Below are 19,254 nucleotides of genomic sequence, written 5' to 3'. Positions count from 1 at the left end.
TTTATTAAATTTTAACTTATATACATCCTTAACTAAGTATTAATTTAATGGAACGTTGTAGGCAGAGTGTTCATTATATGGCTTTTTTTGACTGTCCAGAACTTCATCAATTACACCTGTTCTAATGTCTATTAAACCACTTCCGTCTGAAACCTCATTCGAGGAATCACTTGAGGTCTGTGATTCAGGTGATGTGGTAGTTTTATTACTTTCATTGCCATAATATTTTATGAAGTACACTTCCGGTGGATTTGGACTTGGGCTGACTGTTTCCATTTGCTGGGTTTGGATTGGTACTTCCGTATTTGTTTTCAATATAGCCTCTTGCCCAAGAGTTCCAGGATCTCTTAATTCGTACACCGATGTATTTTCAGATGCCTGACCTTGGTGCTCGTCCGGGGAATCGTAAAGATATCCACTATTGTCCACAGCTGAATATAAAGGGTTATTTTGCGTTACTTCTCGATTCCCGTACTGTAGATTATTTCCATTGATATGTGAGGGCTGCGAGTCAACGGACGAATAATGTTTATTTTCTGAATTTACATTGTAGCCGTTGGATTCACTTTGAGATACATAATTTATTATCGGCTTTGGAGTGGTATTGGGCACCAGATAATGGTAATGAATGTGCTGCACTGGTCGTGGGTTCTGTATTTGCAATTGAAAATCAGTGGAATATGTTGACTGAGTTTTTATTTGGGATCCGAACTCGGTTCGCGTAACTGATGGGTTTCCATTGATTTTTGGTTCTTCTGCAGCATTCATTTGAGGTATATCAGATGATGCATGTGGGCAGGGGTATTCATGATCTGTGTGGGATGTACGCGTAATATCACCAACATAACTAGCTGCTGGTAAGGGGTTTTGATTAATTTCCTTGTCCTTTATGCGGTTGACAATTCTTCCAATCGACTGAGCTTCAATTAGGGAATTTTTTACACCTTCTTCTGTTAAATAAACTTTATTATCTTTATTTACGACAGCACACTCTCCACGGAAAATTCCGAATAAAATTATATTAAACGCAAGTAGCACTCTTAAGCCTAACATTTTTTCAAAATTAGATAAATGTATTTCACAAAAGACAATCAACAACTGTCTTTTATCCGCTGCGTATTCAGACTTTATATGGAATCCAGATTACGTAAATACTTTCCGAATTGCTTGGATAATATCCATGAGTCCCAACTATGGTCTTAATCCAAAGCAAGCTTAATTTATTTATTTATTTTTTCGGTGAAAGGCAAATCGAATGCAATTATGGTGTCAACGTTAATAGAGGCTTGATTTGCGTGGGCTCTACAAAATTTTACACACTATAGTTGATTGCTCTTCGGAATTGATGGTTCATAAAATCACCTGATCGCAAAATGCTGGCTTCTGTGCTTTTCAAAATTAAAAGTCTCTCTGAAAGGGTAAAGAAAATACCTGCTTTGGTTTTTGTTATGTAAAGTAAAGCAACTTAAGTGAAAGTTTTGTATACTTATTCGGAATTTCGTCACAACCTAACGAGCTCCATTGGGTTCCGATCGGTTCAGCTTCAAGGGGATTTATAAAACCCAAAAACAAACCGAAAATAATAATTAGATCCATTACTTAGCTCTTTATAAAGATTTTATTACTATAAAATGTATTACAACAAATATGTAAAATGACAATAAAATGAGGAAAAAATACACTATTACACACATATATATGCTTGCGAATGTTGTTAGGCCTAGAACTTAGCCCCATTGTTGGCAGGGCATTATCGTGTTACTTAATATAAATGCAAAATCACTGTAAAAATTTCAAACTTAAAGTACTACTAAAAATAGTTTTATTACGTTTTTTTTTTTATTATTCATATTTAGATTCGATTGATATATAAGACATATATGTTTTTGTGGTTTTATATTTTGTATATTTTCATGACCTATGAATGAGCTATGCAGAGACACTTTAATATCGGCGCTTTCGGCTTCCTAGCGAATGGGTTTAACAGGTGGTTTCTAAAAGTGGATCAGGCTTATAAGTACTCGTAAAGGGGTTTACATTATTAACAGTTGTGGAATCTTTGGGGACTCGTTTTAGGGAGATAAAGTCCTCAAGGCGACTGGCACTCTGCACAGCGGCATCCCTACTCACATGAAGTTTATCCGTTCTGTGAGGGCCAACCGAATGAGTCTCATCAGATGTTGGAATTTTACTAACGTTACGATCGCTGAGAGACAAAGAAATGTTCTTCTCTAAAGGCGGCTCACGAATCTGCTCAGACAGTCGACGGATATTGAGGGGAAGTTCCTCTTTTGATTGAGTGGGAATCGATAAAGAGCTATGTCTAGAATGCAATTTTTCTACTTGAAGCAATGATCTGGCTTGATCGTTTGGACACAGCAAATTGCTGTTATTTTGATACACAGATTTTCTAGCATGGTTCGGCAATGGACTGGAGATCTCCTTTACTTTGTCCGGTAAAAAACTGGCAGACTTGCTTTGAACGTTTCCTTTTAGATCGTTAGAAGGCTGGTCGAGGGACCAAATTTTATGCGATGTATTACGATATTGTGGAGAGAATGGAGCAAAAAGCAGGCCTGGTTCATTTAAGAGTCCCTGATCGTCATCAATCTCGGTTTTTGAATGCTTCAACTGCGGCTTCTCACACTTTGATTTCTCAGTTCTGGTCGAAATAAGTTTGTTGTTTATGGAAGAAAGGGATTTTTCGCGATAGATATTTTTAGTTTTAGGAAGCCGGGAAACCTCCACTGTGGCATCCGCCTGCCGCTTGACCCATGGATCGATGTTGTGATGCATGTTTAAATACTTTTCCGCCTTGGGTGACAGGCTGTTCTTAATGTGTGAATTCTTTATCCATGGATCCGAGGGATACACCAAGCAGCCGGTACTTCTATTGTTGGTATCATAAAGAAAGTTTGCCTTATCTATCTCGACGTTGTTGGGGGAAGTTTGCTCCGATTTGCTAATTTTATGAGTAAGCTGGCGATAAAATTGATTGTCTGAATTACTGGAAAGCTGTCTAGTTTTTTGGGAATCTAGTCGCGGCGATTTCGTGACTTCGCTTTCATCGGATATTATGATGGCCTGTTGAAAGCCACTCTTATGCAATGTCAGTCTCGGGGACAGGGCTCTTTTATCCGTTCCAATCGAACTTTTCAATTGCAAGCACCCCTTGGTTGAATTATCTAAGGCGTTCTTTTCGGTCGTAATAGATAGCTTGGGGTCTTTGAATTTGCTAATGGCAGCCAGTTTGCTACCAGTATCTGGATTTAATTTGATTTTGATTTCCTCGTTTGTTTCCGAATCGGACCCATTGGACTTGTGGGCCTTCTCACAGTTGCATATTATGGTGGATGAAATGGATAAGACTTTTTGACTGTCCTTTAGAGATCTGTTGGATGCCACTCTTTTTATACTATCAGCGTCGATTTGTTGCGACACCTTGTTATTTAAATATCGACCGGAAAGTTGGGTATGCTGGCTATTTAGATATATATTAGCATTCATTGGTGAATGTGGAGAGAGTACTGGAAGTGTTGGAGCAATATTTGGTTGTTTTAATCGAGAAACAAAGAAGCCGTTTGACTTCAGATCGGTTAATGGTGGGTCGTCTTTCCTATTCTGTTTGTTATGTCTGTTTCCGCACGATTTGCTTGATAACTCCCTGCTTGGGAGTTGTGGTGAGAAGGGTTGGGCTTTTGAATGCGAGCCCGACTGTTTTTGCTAAAGAAACTTCTGCTCGAGAGCTTTAGTAGAACTCTGGCTGGAATTTGAGGCACCTGCAAAAAGACCGAACACACTCATTAGATAAACACTCAAGTAACTAGAACTCAGTAGGAGAAAGAGAGAGAAAAAGTTAAAAATTAAATTAAATTATTCTTCCTAAAAAGCGATCAAGCCAAAGTATAAGGTGTGTTTTAAAAGTGTAGCAATAGAAAACGGTTCACTTTCAAAGTATCAAAAAATTGCTTTATTCAAACTTTTTGTCCTTACATATTAAAACCATATTACTGAAGCGTATTGCTAAGGGTTCATTTCTGAGCCCAATGTGGTTATTTGATTGATTGTTCTACCAATTATTAGATTAATTATTAGATGATATGACCTAGGCTTATTCAATTAATACGGGGACCAGGATCACAATGCTGTAAATATGGGGATCTGGTGCAAAACTCCTGACAACTAGTTAAATATATATAATCTTTGTTAAAATGCAATTCTCGAATGTATTGTTGTGAGATAGATAAATAATTACATTGCCATATTTAAGATCTATTACAAACCATCGTTTTCATTCCGTTTGTTATTTGTTTCCACATTTTTTTTACTTGCTTCGCTTCCTGCAGCGGGGGCGACGGGATTCGGGTGTTTTGAACTTAGGGACGCACTACCTGCAGCTGGGTTCGAATTGGATATTACACCCGATGTAGTGTCACTCACGCCGCCGTCGACATTATTCTTTAATTGTCATTTGACGAGTTCCACCGAAAGAAACTTGCGCAGTCGCTCGTAATAATGCGGATGCAGCTCCACATCGTTGTGTCCGGCGCCCTGTAAATATGAATACCATGAATTTATTTCTAGATAAATAAATCAAAGATCTATTCATTGCAGTAGATCCGATTAAAGCAAAGTTTCCATTGTTATTTTCAATGTTTATGCAAAGCTTTGAGCTCGCTACGAGACACTCGATCGATTTCATTGGAAATGCCATGCTATTAGAATTAATAACGATCATTATCCCGCTTACAAAGCCGCATAACGAATGCAATAACCTGCTCTAAGCAGGTAATCAATCAAGAATAGGTAAATACTGGCAATTACCTCCACCCAAAACGGCTCGACAGTCTTAGGACACCGCTCGTAGATTCCGATGCCGTGGGAGAAGTCGATGACCTCGTCGTCGGTGCCGTGGATAACCAGAACGGGAGCCTTCACCTTGGCCACCTTATCAATGCTGCGCGGAAATCCGATAAGATCAGATCGTTATTAAGTTTTGATCGCAAATTAACAAATTAACTGGCTAACCTGGGAAAGGCATCGAAGAACCAGGTTCTCTTTGTGTTCCGGAAGACGACCCGCAGGCCGGACATCAGTGGCGAGTGGAGTATTACGGCGCCGACTTCGTGACGCGAGGCCAAATCCACAGTGGGCACGGTGCCAATGCTCTGGCCATACAAGATGATTGTCTCCGGGCTGATGTTGAATCTGGTATCAAAGATTAAAGGATTAGCTTGGTAAGAAGGTAACCCAATGGGTAAACCCACCTGGTTCTCATCGCCTGCCAGGCGGCCTCTATATCCGCATATAGATTCTTCTCCGACGGCTTCCCGCCGCTCATTCCGTAGCCGGAATAGTCGTAGCCAAAGATGTTGCAATTGATCTGGGAGCCCAGGGTCAGGTAGAAGCTGCTCATCTGGCCCAGATCGACGGCATTGCCGTGGGAGAAGAGCAGCGTGTACTTGGCGTTCTTGCTGCACCGCACATAGATGCAGGTGATCAGGTTGCCGCGCGAGGTGCGCGTGAAGAAGGCCTCCACCTTGGACTTCTCCCGCTCCGAGTACTGCCACTCGGCGCGGTCGAACAGCTGCAGGTTGTAGCGGATATTGGTGTCGTCCGCTGGGGTCAGTTTGTATGTGGGCTCCGGCGGCTGGAAGGCCAACTTGGCCGCAATGGGACCCGGACATGGGGGGCAGCAGAACATGCAACAGAGCTCGCTAATGCTGAACATGCTCGCTCCGTTTGTTGTATGTTGTAATGCCTCTGCGGAATGCTAACGATCTCTTCGATTTCTCTTCTAATGCACACGATTACCATCTACCATTAACCAATAACCAAGTCAACAAAGGACTAACGGGGTTTCGGGCTCAGACTTTTCGGGTCGGTATATATCATCTATCTTCTCTCCGTTTGTGGTGCTCGCAACTCGTCAGTGGGCTAGGCGATTGGGGTGGCCAGACAAACATAACATTTTGCGTTCGCACACAAGATCCAACATAATCGAACGGAACGTTTAATGGGCTAAAATGTCTCACTGAAATTTGGTACACTCACATTTACAAAATGACAATGTAGATAGGCAAACAACCACAAAGAAGTAAGGTGGCTAAAACGCCCTAAAAAACAACGGCACTTTCGGTATTTTAAGTGTGACCGCGTGGGGAGCGACCACAAAACGGCAGCGAATTGGCTGCCTACTTTCGGGGAACGGAATGAAATCGGAACAGACGATTAAAGGTTTTAAAAAACTTTTAATACGTTTTGAAAGGGCTTTATAAATAACAGGGGGATTCCCTAAACTGTTGAATTGCTGAATTGTTGAAAATTCAACAAAAAATTTCAGCAATTAAGGGAACGACCCAAAATGGTTCCTGTTGAATTTTCAAACAGCTGTTATTTGTTGAAAAGTTTCACGGAACTTAAAGCATGTAAAATTTGTTTTATTATTGCTAGTTACTGTTTAAAGGTGTTACCAAGGTAAAAAGAACCACAAATAAATAATGCGTACTGGTGATACTAAAATGTTACAGAGTTGCCACGACTTTTAAAAAAAGGTGACAACTCTGGCTTTTCAGCAATTCAACAAAATTTTCAGCAGCCCCGAGGCTGATGAATTGCTGAAATTTCTGAAAGTTGACTTTGTATGGAACAGCTGATTAACAGCTGACCAAAATTCAACAATTCAGCAATTCAACAGTTTAGGGAATCCCCCTTATGTTTTGAAAGGGTCTAATAAATAAAAATGCGTATTTTCAGAAATTACTAATGTTCAAAGCTATTTTTTAATTTAATTTTTTAATAATTTTCTTTATTGTAAGACATATTAAAGTCTTCTTATAAGCGAGATATTATAATTTTATTCATTTGACAATAATGAAATGGTTAAATAGATAAATTGAAAGTGAAAACAATTTTGAATCATTTTTTAAAACCATAATATTTCAGAAACACAAGAATGTTCCAACTCATTACATTTTGTTTGATATTGAATCGGAAACGAGTAGAACCGGCACAATTACTTTCGGTTGCCTATCGACTTTCGATTTGTTAATGAAGTGACTCTGAAATGCACGAGGATCAAGATTTTGTTGATGTCATGATTTTAATTTATGCTTTTAAACAAAATAATGCTAGAAGTAAACCCAGAGAACCCAGCTTTATAAAAAGTATCCCAACCCGGATGTGTGGCAACAAATCCTGCTGGAAATCTAAGCCTCGTGGAAGTCCTAAAAGATCTGCCAGAAACCAAGTAAGTACCATTGAACAATGCAACATATGTATACAAATATGTAAATACTTAAGTACATATATTTACAAAGTTATTTTAAAGAGAATACTCGTATTTCGACTAGATTTTTAAGAACTTCGGATTGCAACCATCAATGAAAGGCTCTAACATCCTTCGCACTCTGGATAGATTTAACATCTAACACAAATTGGATATTTATGCTGGGACAATAAGATTTTTACCATTTCGAGGAAGTATGGAAATATTAAAGCGTTTTTAAATGGAGTACACCTTAAATTGACCGGAACACCCGCTTGATAAAGAAAGCCTTCACTTTGCATAAGACAATGTTGTATTTATGCGTGCAGGAAGAGGTATGTAAATTAAAACATTCTATCTAATTAACACCATGTTCTAGCAGTCAGACTATGAATTTTCATATAGTTCTTGTTTAATGTAAGAATTGTAACATACCGTACAATGCAGTAACTTAAATATTATGATTCAGGAATTTTTTCAAAACATTAGAACACATCTGTGTGACAGCCATACCAAATTATATTTGCGGATTATATTTAAATGTAATGATGTCTTAATTTTAAATTTAAAATATTATTCGAATATCATTCAAGAAAGGGGCTTAGGTTTTTTTTTTAAATTGGTTTAATAACGGGACAATTTGTACTGTCCTTTTTTCTATTTTAAAGTTTTTTAAGGATTTTAAAAACGATAATTAAACCCAGGACTCTAAAAGACAGTAAATGTATGTTTGTAATTATAATTATTTATAATTTTATCTAAACAGTTTACTGTTTGAAAATATATATATTAATATTATTATTAAAACATTCGCTCTCCTAGTGTATTTCGAAATTCTGTTTCCAAGTCTAGCTTTTCTTTCTTGTAAGACATAACAAACTGCATTCCGCGCCGTATCGACCGATAGCCCCGCTCTTCCTTCCTTCGGATGTGTATTTTACCAGGTATGTGGATGTGGATGGTAACGAGAGCGAAGTATTCCAACTAGGGTTGAAGTCAAACATATGTAAGGATGATTGACAGCTAATGGAAACAAAAGCAATTCGAATACGTGTGTGCATGTGTAAGATGCAAATGATTTGCAAAACAAGGTAGGAAGGCAAGTTAACCATTGCAGACCTATTTTCGACCTGTAATCGAATTAATCGAGGTCTATTTATGTATTTACAACCTGTAGTTTGTTTTCGAGCTATAATTATCTAAGGAAGCAAACAATAGATTAGATGTTAGATGCCGTAGTATTACCAAGTGGCAGTAAAAGCAGAGAGATTTTGCTTCACGACTGAAACAATTATTTTTGTTTTTACTCCTCCCTTTGACGGCAACCTAAATAATAGACCTTTACGGAACCATATATCTGAATGTGACAAACCGACCTCGTAATTTCGTTCATAAAACAAATATTAAATACGGTGTGGGCAGTTCTTTATTGACTTTAGAGATCTTCTAAATTCAACTGGTTACAATACAGTTTTTTGTTTAAATAAATCGAGTACACAAGTAAATAACATAAAATTATAATAATAGGACCACTAATGAGTATTTGTTTTAGTTACATGTATGTAGCAATATTTAACTCTAGGGATAACTATAACTTTTAGAATCAAAAGACCGGCAATGGGTCGTTATGAAAGAGCGGCGGTGTTTTCTGATAGCAAGGTATATTGCCATATTGGCTGTTGTACAGGAAACTCGGGAAGTACAAGTGATACTGCGCGGCGAGTTCGTTGAAATTAAATGGCAAATTGAACGGCGGCTTTTTCAACGCGGCAACTTCGGCAACGTCGGGACTTCCGTAATCCATGTGCACTAGTCCCTCACTTGCCGAATTTTTGGGATCCGGAGCAATGAGACTCTCGATGGTAAAGGCTCGCTTCGGACGCACCGGAAGTTGAGTTATAGTCGATGGAATGATTGGCGGAATACCCTTATAGGGTGACATTTGAGCAGCAGCGGCAGTTGCATTCCCGAGATCATAGTTGCTGGCGGCCATCTGAACACCATTTCGCGTCGGATCGGCAAAGGCCATCTGCGTTAGCTGGTCGTCCAGGTAGTGGGATACCATCTCTGTATTGGCGGCGGCAAATTTCCAATTCGATATATCCTTTTCCAACTGCTTGACGCGGAAGCGCTTCCGTCTCCTCAGCAGACTGCCGTTTTCGAACATATCGAAGGCCATCGGATGGAGGGTCCAGTAGGATCCTTTGCCCGCCTTCGTCACATTCCTTGGAACTTTGATGAAACAATCGTTGAAACTCAGATTATGCCGCAATGAGTTTTGCCATTTTTGCGTGTTTTTCCGGTAATAGGGGAACTGCTCCATAATAAATCGATATATCTCACTGAGCGGCAGCAATCGTTGCGGCGAATGTATAATGGCCATGGCCGTTAATGATATGTACGAGTATGGGGGCTTCTGATCACCGTAGGTCATTTTCAATGGGCGTGGCATTGCGAAGTCGTTTAAAATTTCACACAGTCAGTTGTCCGTTTTCCGCTGTCCGCTGTCCGTTGTCCGCACACAATTCCAGTTTACAATTCTCTGTTTAGAGCGATGTTTTCTCGGCGGCAGCAGTGTTAAGACTAATACGAGGGGCAGCAAAACTTCATGTTTTATGGAACTGGCAGCTCGAAAAGAGCGAGACCGGATCGGAGAGTTGGCTCTCGCATACATACCCAGTAACCACCCGGTGGTATATCCAGTATTCCGAGGGAGAAGGCAGCTCAGGCATTGTTTCCCAAAAACAGGTATCTGTAGATCTGGTCGTCCTTGTCTGAATTGTGTGCCAATGGGAAGCGAAGGTGTTGTTTACGGCGAATTTCCGAATGGGCTGCTCAGGGAGTTTTAACCAATCATCGGGGCCGCGATTACCCATACAATATATGTTGGCTCAACACCGGGAGCGTGGCGGAAAAGCGTTTTTACCCAGCGACAAGGCAACGCGGCAAACGAGGCCCCATTTTTTCCCTTCGCCATTTTCAATTTCCAAAAGGAGAGATAGTGCATGCGTGCTGTAAAAGCACAATCCAACGGGGAAAGCCCTTGATTTGCAAGCTTTTGTCAATACCTGTTTATTTTAAATGAATTGTGGGCGTGCCAGAACATGAAATAATAAAGGAAACGCTCGTATTTCACTTCCCATCGCATTACTTGCCTTCATAAAATGATTTAAATTGTTTTGGCTTTTGCATGAAATTGAAAAATAAATTATAAGCACCGCCGTATTTGCTTTATGGTAGATGTACGTTGACCAGCTTTAGCTAAGCATATCGGTACAAATAAATTAAGGTGCATTAGGAAATTATAGTTCAAGTAGAGATACCTTAATTTTTTACATTTTATATCTCAAGATAGCAGCAAAAAAATGTCTATCAAATGGGTAATTTTAAAAATATTGAGCTTAGCTTTTAAGTTACTCCGAAAACTTCAAAAAAGGTGAAAAAGGTTAAAGGTTTTTATTAAATCCATAGATTGGATAATGTACATATGATATACTCGTTATGTAATTATAATCACTCGTCCACATTTTGGTTTTAAATTTACTTATTAAATTAACAAAAGCATTCTGAAACTTTTTTATAAATAAAATTTGTTTTCCATTATATAAATTGTTAAAAGATTATAGCTTATTGCAATAAAGCGCTGCTAAATAAGTGCTTGCACTTCCGGGAAGGTGATAAGATAATTTTTAAAATATTTTAATCGTACCTAATATATTATTAAAATGGTCCTCAAACATTAAATTGTCGACTTGACGCATTGAATATTTACTTTCAAAACATCAACATACACACAGTTTTATTACTAATTAGTTACCAAAGCGAAAACCAAATACACTATTTGTAACTCGTAATCGTAAAATTAACATTTTTTAGAGTGGACAAAATCCAAATACCCTCTGCGATTCCAAAACATTAAAATATATTTTTTAGCATCAGTCTATATTTCTATTTCCGTAAGATTAATTGTATAATTACCATCAGTAGTTCAACATAGGATTTCATCTGAAAAGGAGGAGAAGTTAAACAACAAATAATATTTAATATTATTACTAATAATTTTTGAGTGTCATTGACCAACAAAAAAGTGGTTATAATACCTATAACATATAATGTTTGGGTGCCAACAAAATTCTTTGATAACACAGGTACACAGCCAAAAATTACCACGAACCATTTCAAGTTTTCCATGATATTTGGGTGCTCCTGAGTAAAAGTCCCATACAAAATTATTTTCCATCACCTACAGGTTCCGCGGTATAGCTAAGAATACAAAAAACCGATGTTTGCCGACATTTTGAATTACGTGGCCTATATAATTGGACCAATCTTTATTATTTTCGGTAGGACCTACTCTCAATACATCAAGGCATTCCTAAAAAATAGTCCCCATTGTGAACCATTGCCCATGTCTTTGGAATTCGACGCCAAAGTTGAAAATCCCAAAATTGTAGAGATTTTTCTGATGGAAAAACAATTCTGAGGATTTAATCTTGAATGGAAGTAATTTTAACTATTCATTGTATCTATTGTTCATTGTAAGCTTTAATTTCGGTTTAAAGCGATTTCATGAGAATATTTTTTATTGGATTTATTATACTAATAAAACCGTTTTTTTTATTTCATTATCTACTCCTAAATGTTGTCAAATTTTAAAAAAGTCAAGGCATCCTACAGAATGGGAGTAAACATTTACATTTCTCTGTGTATGTTCAGTGAACGTATTTTAGTTTCTTAGTTCTAGAGGTTGCCATGACTTATTCAAAATTTGACAACATTTAGGAGTAGATAATGAAATAAAAAAATCGGTTTTATTAGTATAAGAAATCCAATAAAATGTTCTCATGAAAACGCTTTAAACCGAAATTAAAGCATACAATGAACAATAGATACAATGAATAGTCAAAATTACTTCCATTCAAGATTTAATCCTCAGAATTGTTTTTTCATCAGAAAAATCTCTACAATTTTGGTATTTTCAACTTTGGCGTCGAATTCCAAAGACATGGGCAATGGTTCACAATGGGGACTATTTTTTAGGAATGCCTTGATGTATTGAGAGTAGGTCCTACCGAAAATAATAAAGGTTGGTCCAATTATATAGGCCACGTAATTCAAAATGTCGGCAAACATCGGTTTTTTGTATTCTTAACTATACCGCGGAACCTGTAGGTGATGGAAAATAATTTTGTATGGGACTTTTACTCAGGAGCACCCAAATATCATGGAAAACTTGAAATGGTTCGTGGAAATTTTACAAAGTTTAATTTTGTGTTCCTGTGTAATATAAAGTTTGGGTGTGCCATTATTAGTTATATAATTACAACTTTTTTATTGGTTATCTTTCGGAAACAAACAACTCGAAAAAAGTTTCGTCTTAACTAACGAGTGTTCAATTTAAACTTAAATCATTGTTAAATTTAAAGTTATTTCTTAAATTGGGTAGGAAGATATTAAGTTAATGTCGATCTCATCTAATCACAACAGTATTTACATTTTAAAATATTAATTTTTTTTAAATTGTTTTTTTGAAATCACATTCTGGTATGTTGAATATCATTTACATTTATTTAAGTAACAAACAAAAGAAAATCTAATAGTGATAAGCAAAGACCACAAGAAAAATGACACAATAAGAAAATGACTTACAAGTAACGCGCTACTAACTCTAAGATCCCGACAGACTGCTAACGAGATAATAGAGGTGTGTGCATAGAATAGAAGGAGGTCTTTCTTTCTTTTTCTTTTGTTGAGTATTATGAGCTTAGTCAGTGTCTTGTTTTCTAGATTGACAGCAGCGTTTAAATATACATGGTAATTAAAAAAAATGTAGTGCTTAGATTTAATAAACAATTTTTAGGTGTCAAAATAATTTTTAGTGTGTATTAATTGGATGTCGGATAATAAGTGAAATTGTTTGCCATTTCTAGTAATGATATTTAATATAAATATAAATAATATATAAATACCCACTTACAATATTTTTTATACAACCCAAAATGCATTGAAACTACTTTTTGGTCCTCAAGGTGTTGCTCTATTTTGAATACAAGATATTAACAACACCACACCGTAAATCCAGCTTGAGAAAACTAAAATGCACTAATTAAATACAATTATTTAATTACCTTGTTTTTTGTTAAAGGGTAGAAAAAGATGAAAAAACTAGCTGGAGTTATACAAAATGCTGACTTCAAACGGCAGTGAAACAGTTGACAACACATTAAGGAACAGCAAACATAATTCCAAAAAACAAAAAAACAACCAAAAAATTTAAGTGCTAATAATGTATAATAACTTTTTATTGATCTTCATTATGATGCAGTGGTCATTTGAAGTAAACACGATCCTTGTGGTCTTTTTAGTGTCAAAGATGCCAGCATTCAAGCCGACAGCAGATGGCCAAGATCGGCTGTTAAAGCTGAGTGAAAAAATGTTCTCTGCCATCAACGCAAAGTTGTTGAAATCGTTGTATGTGTAAAACCCTTCAGTCAAACCAACTACTCAGTAATCACCAATCGATAAGTTTTTCTCCTCTTTTTCCTGTCGACTCTTTTTTAGCACACCGAAACTCGCAGCGCTAAGATGAAAGCTGTTCGACCCATAAACTAAATCAATTTAGTTATTTCCGTCCTACGGCTGCTCGCCTTGTTAATGAAGATTAGCGTTGAGGAAGATGATCATCCGGGCATCGTAGCGAGTCGAATATAATACGATTTTAGGACCTTAAGCAACACTTGAAATGAAATATTCGATGATGGTAAGCAAGTAAGGGCGAATAATTCCCAAATACCAAATATTTCAAAGGTTCAAATAACATATTTAGCAATATTATATCGATTTAAAACACTGCACGGGTGTTGTTCCAAAAAAAGTTCGGAGCGAAGACAAGATCTCTGTTGGTGTCGGGATAATAACCGTCAGTATTTATTTTTCCTATGTGTTGGGATTTTGTCTGCTTTGTATTGCTTTATACTCGTAAGAAATAAATGTTTGAACACAACAGGCCGCCAATTTATTGAAGGCTAACACACTAATTTGAGGAGTTGAGTTGTGTTTACCCCGAGGATGTATGCTTGTATGCCGTATGTACGTATATCCGAGTGAATCTTCCCGACAAAGCTTAAGTGCAGTGTTCATGCTTCTACCTGCAATATAAGAAAGCTAAAGAATCCTGCCCGGTTGGAATTTTGCTGCCACGAAGTGTAGCCAGAGTTTTTATTGCGGCTAATTTATTTTATTGGCCAAATGCATATTTTATGCTGACACTATAATAAGCTAGATTATATTTTTCGGTATTTACGAAACCACTTTATTAGCGAAGTAAAATATTTTTCTCTCTTACTCTAAAACCAAAATGAGTTTATTTCACAAATAATAATATTTTAGAAATCTATTTAAACTACGAAAATATATTTTTGTATTATTTTTATAATTTTAGTTCCTTTTATTAAAATATGTAAAAAACTATATTTTTGTTGCTTAATTCATTTTTAAAAATTTTAATTTATTTATACCCTTTTTAATATAAAAAAAAGAATTAAGTTGGTCAACATAATGTTATTGTTGCAATAGAAAGGGAAAAAACTAATAGAAATCAGAATTATTTATCATAAAAAAATGTACTCATGATGATGATATGCCGTTTTTATTCCCCAGATAAGGTATGAAAAAACTGATGCTATGGATAGTGCAGCCAGAGGCGGATTTCCTACTGCCCCTATTAAATGGGCATCGGTCGGCTCAATCGTTAGTGTCGACGAGGTGAGAATGAACATCGTCAGCTCCTTCGCCTGGCTTATATCATTCACACAACACCCATCGCAGCGAATTTAAATCATAACCTTATTCATGACAGAGGGGCCGCCTGGTCCTGGATTCTGGAGCTCTGGATCTGGGATGGACGTGGGTAAATGATTAGGCCGCCTGGCAGGCCAGAGATTCCTGATTCCCGATTCCCGATCCCCTGATGCCCCCGATTCCTGCCTGCTTCCTCCGCGCTGAAGCGCTGAATCGAAATCAAATTAAACTCGGTGGTGTTTCTCCCAGTTGCGTGTGTGTGTTTCCCGATGGACTGGACTGGAGTGGACGACTGGACTGGGACTGCGACTGGATGAAGAAGGAGGAGGAACGCATTGTATATTTTGCAATTTGAACAGCCGCTAGTTGCCGGTACACAGACGTTTATAATTCGCAAAGGTGTGCGTGGTGGTGTGGTAAGTATAATAAGAGGTGTGCTCAGACATCAGGCTAACAAACAGGCCGCGCACAAGCAGCCACAGTAAAAATCACTTCGATGGAAGCCATAATGGCCCGGGCTCGAGCTCCTTTCTACGAACCGAGAAACTGAGATCTGACTACCAATTTAAAAATGCCGCTTTTGACTTGCGAGACAGAGTGGCGGTATTCTGTGTGCTGTATGCTGTATTCTCTGCCCTCTGCCGGCAGAAGAATCGTCTTTTGGGTCGGTCTTTCTTTCTTTCGGTCGGCCTTTTGGTCGGTCGATCAAGAAATACCTTTAGATGGTGATGGTGCGATGGTAGGTTGGTGCTTTTCGCACAGTTCGTGCTTAAATACAAAGTAAGCTGTTAGAACCATTTGCTTTTCGGCTGCTTTTTGTTTTTGGTGCACCTTTTGTGCCGATTTAGTTAATATAATTTTGTAATAGCCGGGTCTTAGGTTTGCATAACCCAGCGAGAAAGAAAAAAGTCCTGTCATCAAAGCTTAAATTTTAATCGATCTTCTAAATGGTGTACATATGCATCGGCTATCTGGTATACCATCACCAATTAGTCGCCTACTTTATTATCGTGTAAGCACTAGAGGGTATCGCCAAATTGGTCAACACTTTCCGAGCCACTTAAAAACCCTTTTCAATTTTTTAAGTATAAATATGGTTAATCAGCATCAACACCCGAGTCTCTCGGGCTCGAGTGCAAACTAGTCTGTGTGTGAAACTAGTTTTCGGTGTTGAAGCTACTTAGCCGATGCTTTGCCCACTCAACTCGTGTGCTTTGCTCCACTGACGGATAAGTCGGAGCCGTAGGGGAAAGATACTTCAACATATGCCTGCACCGAGACTTGGCAGTCGAGCTAAGCTGATCGATCGCATGGGAATTTCAGACGATCAAAGCGGGCTCGGGACTGCTCTAATAAAGTCAGATAAAGCCTACTTTATACATTTTCATCATGCCGCATCGGGTAGTCCAAAGGAAAGTTTAGGCTTTATTAAGGTTTTTCGGGTACATTATTGTTAAACGGATGATGAAAATATTTCTCATATTTCTTTTATCAACTTTAGCTAGTTAAGGCCATGTTTTCCCATCTCCCTATAATTTTACATTTATTTTCTGAATTTATTTTATTAAGCGTAGCCGTCGAAAACTTGCCATAAAACGTTTCGTTCGTGCAAAACAATTGATTGCATAATAATTCAAGCTCGTACAAATAAGTCCGCTGTGTGTAACTCTTTATAAAAAATAGCAAATAATGCCACAACTAAATTACCTCAATCAAGTGGTCACGTGACACTTGTGGTAATAAATACAATGGCGATGGGCCAAATTGCTCAAGTGCTATTGCGGCTCATTAGCTTTCGATGGCAAGTGGGTGCGATAAAACCAATTCTGGCCTTTTCTGTGGGTATAAGATTTTTGCGCAAACCCAACGGGGCATCCCCATCGGAACATCGGAAGGTATTCGGCAGCATCCCTTATCGTAAACACCACAGTCATTTTGTTAATGCTGGCCTACTACACCATGACGATCCTTTTAGGAAGTGATGTTTTACGCTCGGTGTTGATTTATTGTATCATTACTGAGTTTATGAGTTCGTGCCCCTTTCCTTGGCCGATGACTGCGCTGTATTTGTATATTCGTTTAATAAAATCCAAATTAGTTCTAATAAATTATACATTTGTTCAATTTTCCATTTTACTTGAGGATTAAGAAGCCAAAAGTCTTGAAATCTGGGGTAAACGTACCTTATATGAAAGTCCATAACCTCTGGCATCCCACATAATCATTTCTTTTGAAGTCCCATGCGCTCTTTTATAATTATGCCTTTACCCTTTACCTTTATTTACAGAAACAAATTAATATCCGCTTAACTGCTACAAATATCATTAAGTATCTTGTACACACAAAAACACACGTAACACCACTAATTTGAATCGGCCGAAATACAGATGGGCTCGTGACAAAGTACCGATTACTATTCGTTCCGATCACTCTAAGTATTCACAACCTTTGAAATGGCTCTTTGATGTGCCGGCAATAACAAAAAACATGATGGTTTTGTTAATGGATTTCTATAAAGGCTTCCGACTGTTAAAAGACCCGACTGCAAGAACACCCGTGGCGATAATTTAAAGCCACTGTCTAAGCCAGCATACCTTTTTATACCCTTGCGTGGGGCATGGTAGTTTCGACCAACTGACTGCAATCGGCTCAAGAAAAGACATTTTGACTCTGGAAAGCTTATAGCTGGATCTGAATTAGCTTCGGGGATCCTTTTCAACATCAATTGTTCGAATTCAGGTGAGTAAAACTGTTTCCTTTTAACCGTAAAGTCGAAAAACATTTAGAATTCAGTTTAAGTAAATTCCACTTACGGAAGATATTCTTTTAAACGAGTTAAAAGTTTGGTGTGCTGATAAACTATATAAGTATGTATACATATGTATGAAAGTCGTTCTGAAAGCAAATTAAGTGTATCGAATTTTATGATTTTAACGCAGACCCTTCGTCGTACCTGTAATTTAATTCCCTGCCCTGATCTGTTAAAGCTGGTTTCAAAACATCTTTAAAGGCCCGAGCGATTATGCAAATGATTCTGGCTTGGCTCCGAACAACAAAGGATTATGAATACACCTTTTGATTTTCTATAAAGTAAACAACCTATAGGAAATCTGCAGCTAGTGTGAGTACCAACTTAAAGCAAGAAATTTTGTTGTGGTGGAGTTACGTATATAACATACCTATTACACAGTTCCGTCCTAAGATAGATTTGATTTTTTTCGAATTTTTTAGGAGTGGAAGAAGGCAAGGCTTTCATTTTAAAGTTTATGAGCATACCATATCGAAATTTGTTTCTATACCAACTTTTAAGTTATTGAAATAGGGAAATTATTACTCGGATAACATTTGCGATGAAAAATCAATAAAATTAACCGAGTATTATTCTTAGTATTTTAAGAACTTGTTTTAGTATAGCAATTATTTCTATTTGGCCTATCAATAGAAATATCACATTTAGAATATTGATGATGCTGCGATGGTGAAAAAAACGTTTTGTTATCTTGGAAAGTATTTTATATGTTTTATTTAAAGTCCATTAACCAATAGAAAATAATTCTTGTGCAAACGTTGGATTTTTATTTTAAATGTCATTGATTCCAAAATCGAACCTTACATTCAATTTAATGATTAACCAAAATAGAAATATGTTTTAATGCCTAATAATCACTATTTATTTAACGTGTTCTCAAATCTTTTGAATATTTGGGTAAACAATAATGACAGAACCCAGAAGTCATTTATTACATTGAAGCATATTGTTATGTTTGTAACTAATTATTACAGCATAATTCTTCTCGCAGCTGGAGTTGAAAGTAAAGATTGAACTACACCTTTTATGTTGCCGCTAATATTCCGTTTCTACTAATTTGACTAAAGCAAATATAATTAAATCGGGTAAAACCGCTGGTTTTTATTTTCCGACGGGGCCGGTACCATCATAAACATTTATTTTTTGTTTAATGGAAAATGATATTATATATGAAGTAAAGGAGTGAATGGATATGCATGCTTTTGAACCATTTTTAAAAGCCCGACTCATTAAACAAAGGGCATAGGGGAACAAACCTGGGAAAACTGCCCCAGGCGATATTGCAAAATTTTAGATGAGGATTGGTAGATAGGAACCTAATCGATAAGAATTCCAATTTTCAAATATTTTGATCCGCTGGTTTACGATTAATCTGCCG

At 37.3% G+C, this 19,254-nt stretch overlaps 4 protein-coding genes across 4 annotated transcripts; all 4 read right to left on the bottom strand.

Moving 5' to 3' along the window:
• Positions 1–24: 24 nt before the first annotated feature.
• On the bottom strand, positions 25–1,532 carry LOC108062929 (uncharacterized). The gene has a single exon (XM_017149797.3). The coding sequence runs from the start codon at positions 1,051–1,053 to the stop codon at positions 40–42; it is 1,014 nt and encodes a 337-aa protein (XP_017005286.2). The 5' UTR covers positions 1,054–1,532; the 3' UTR covers positions 25–39.
• Positions 1,533–1,599: 67 nt separating this feature from the next.
• LOC108062928 (uncharacterized) lies at positions 1,600–3,574 on the bottom strand. The gene has a single exon (XM_017149796.3). It carries the CDS (start codon positions 3,505–3,507, stop codon positions 1,981–1,983), a length of 1,527 nt encoding a protein of 508 aa, XP_017005285.3. The 5' UTR covers positions 3,508–3,574; the 3' UTR covers positions 1,600–1,980.
• A 35-nt stretch (positions 3,575–3,609) lies between these two features.
• Positions 3,610–6,107, bottom strand: LOC108062930 (alpha/beta hydrolase domain-containing protein 17B). Its single transcript, XM_017149798.3, has 5 exons — positions 5,268–6,107; positions 5,029–5,208; positions 4,825–4,957; positions 4,284–4,551; positions 3,610–3,779 (listed from the first exon to the last, which is right to left on the bottom strand). Exons 1-4 carry the CDS (start codon positions 5,729–5,731, stop codon positions 4,468–4,470), a joined length of 861 nt encoding a protein of 286 aa, XP_017005287.1. The 5' UTR covers positions 5,732–6,107; the 3' UTR covers positions 3,610–3,779; positions 4,284–4,467.
• Positions 6,108–8,677: 2,570 nt separating this feature from the next.
• Positions 8,678–9,797, bottom strand: fd96Cb (forkhead domain 96Cb). Its single transcript, XM_017149741.3, has one exon. It carries the CDS (start codon positions 9,717–9,719, stop codon positions 8,871–8,873), a length of 849 nt encoding a protein of 282 aa, XP_017005230.2. The 5' UTR covers positions 9,720–9,797; the 3' UTR covers positions 8,678–8,870.
• Positions 9,798–19,254: the final 9,457 nt, after the last annotated feature.

This window comes from Drosophila takahashii, chromosome 3R, assembly GCF_030179915.1.
Source record: "Drosophila takahashii strain IR98-3 E-12201 chromosome 3R, DtakHiC1v2, whole genome shotgun sequence".
In the NCBI taxonomy this organism is placed as follows: domain Eukaryota; kingdom Metazoa; phylum Arthropoda; class Insecta; order Diptera; family Drosophilidae; genus Drosophila; species Drosophila takahashii.
The sequence above is the reverse complement of the archived record's forward strand: the minus strand, read 5'-3'. Positions and strand labels throughout refer to the sequence as shown.

Bases quoted from the DNA above. Each gene is read 5' to 3' on its own strand.
- LOC108062929 (XM_017149797.3), bottom strand. From the start codon at position 1,053: ATGTTAGGCTTAAGAGTGCTACTTGCGTTTAATATAATTTTATTCGGA.
- LOC108062928 (XM_017149796.3), bottom strand. From the start codon at position 3,507: ATGAATGCTAATATATATCTAAATAGCCAGCATACCCAACTTTCCGGT.
- LOC108062930 (XM_017149798.3), bottom strand. From the start codon at position 5,731: ATGTTCAGCATTAGCGAGCTCTGTTGCATGTTCTGCTGCCCCCCATGT. The intron at 4,958-5,028 runs GTTAGCCAGTTA...ATTTCCGCGCAG, and splicing joins TTCTTCGATGCCTTTCCCAG to CATTGATAAGGTGGCCAAGG. The intron at 4,552-4,824 runs GTAATTGCCAGT...TCATATTTACAG, and splicing joins TCGAGCCGTTTTGGGTGGAG to GGCGCCGGACACAACGATGT.
- fd96Cb (XM_017149741.3), bottom strand. From the start codon at position 9,719: ATGCCACGCCCATTGAAAATGACCTACGGTGATCAGAAGCCCCCATAC.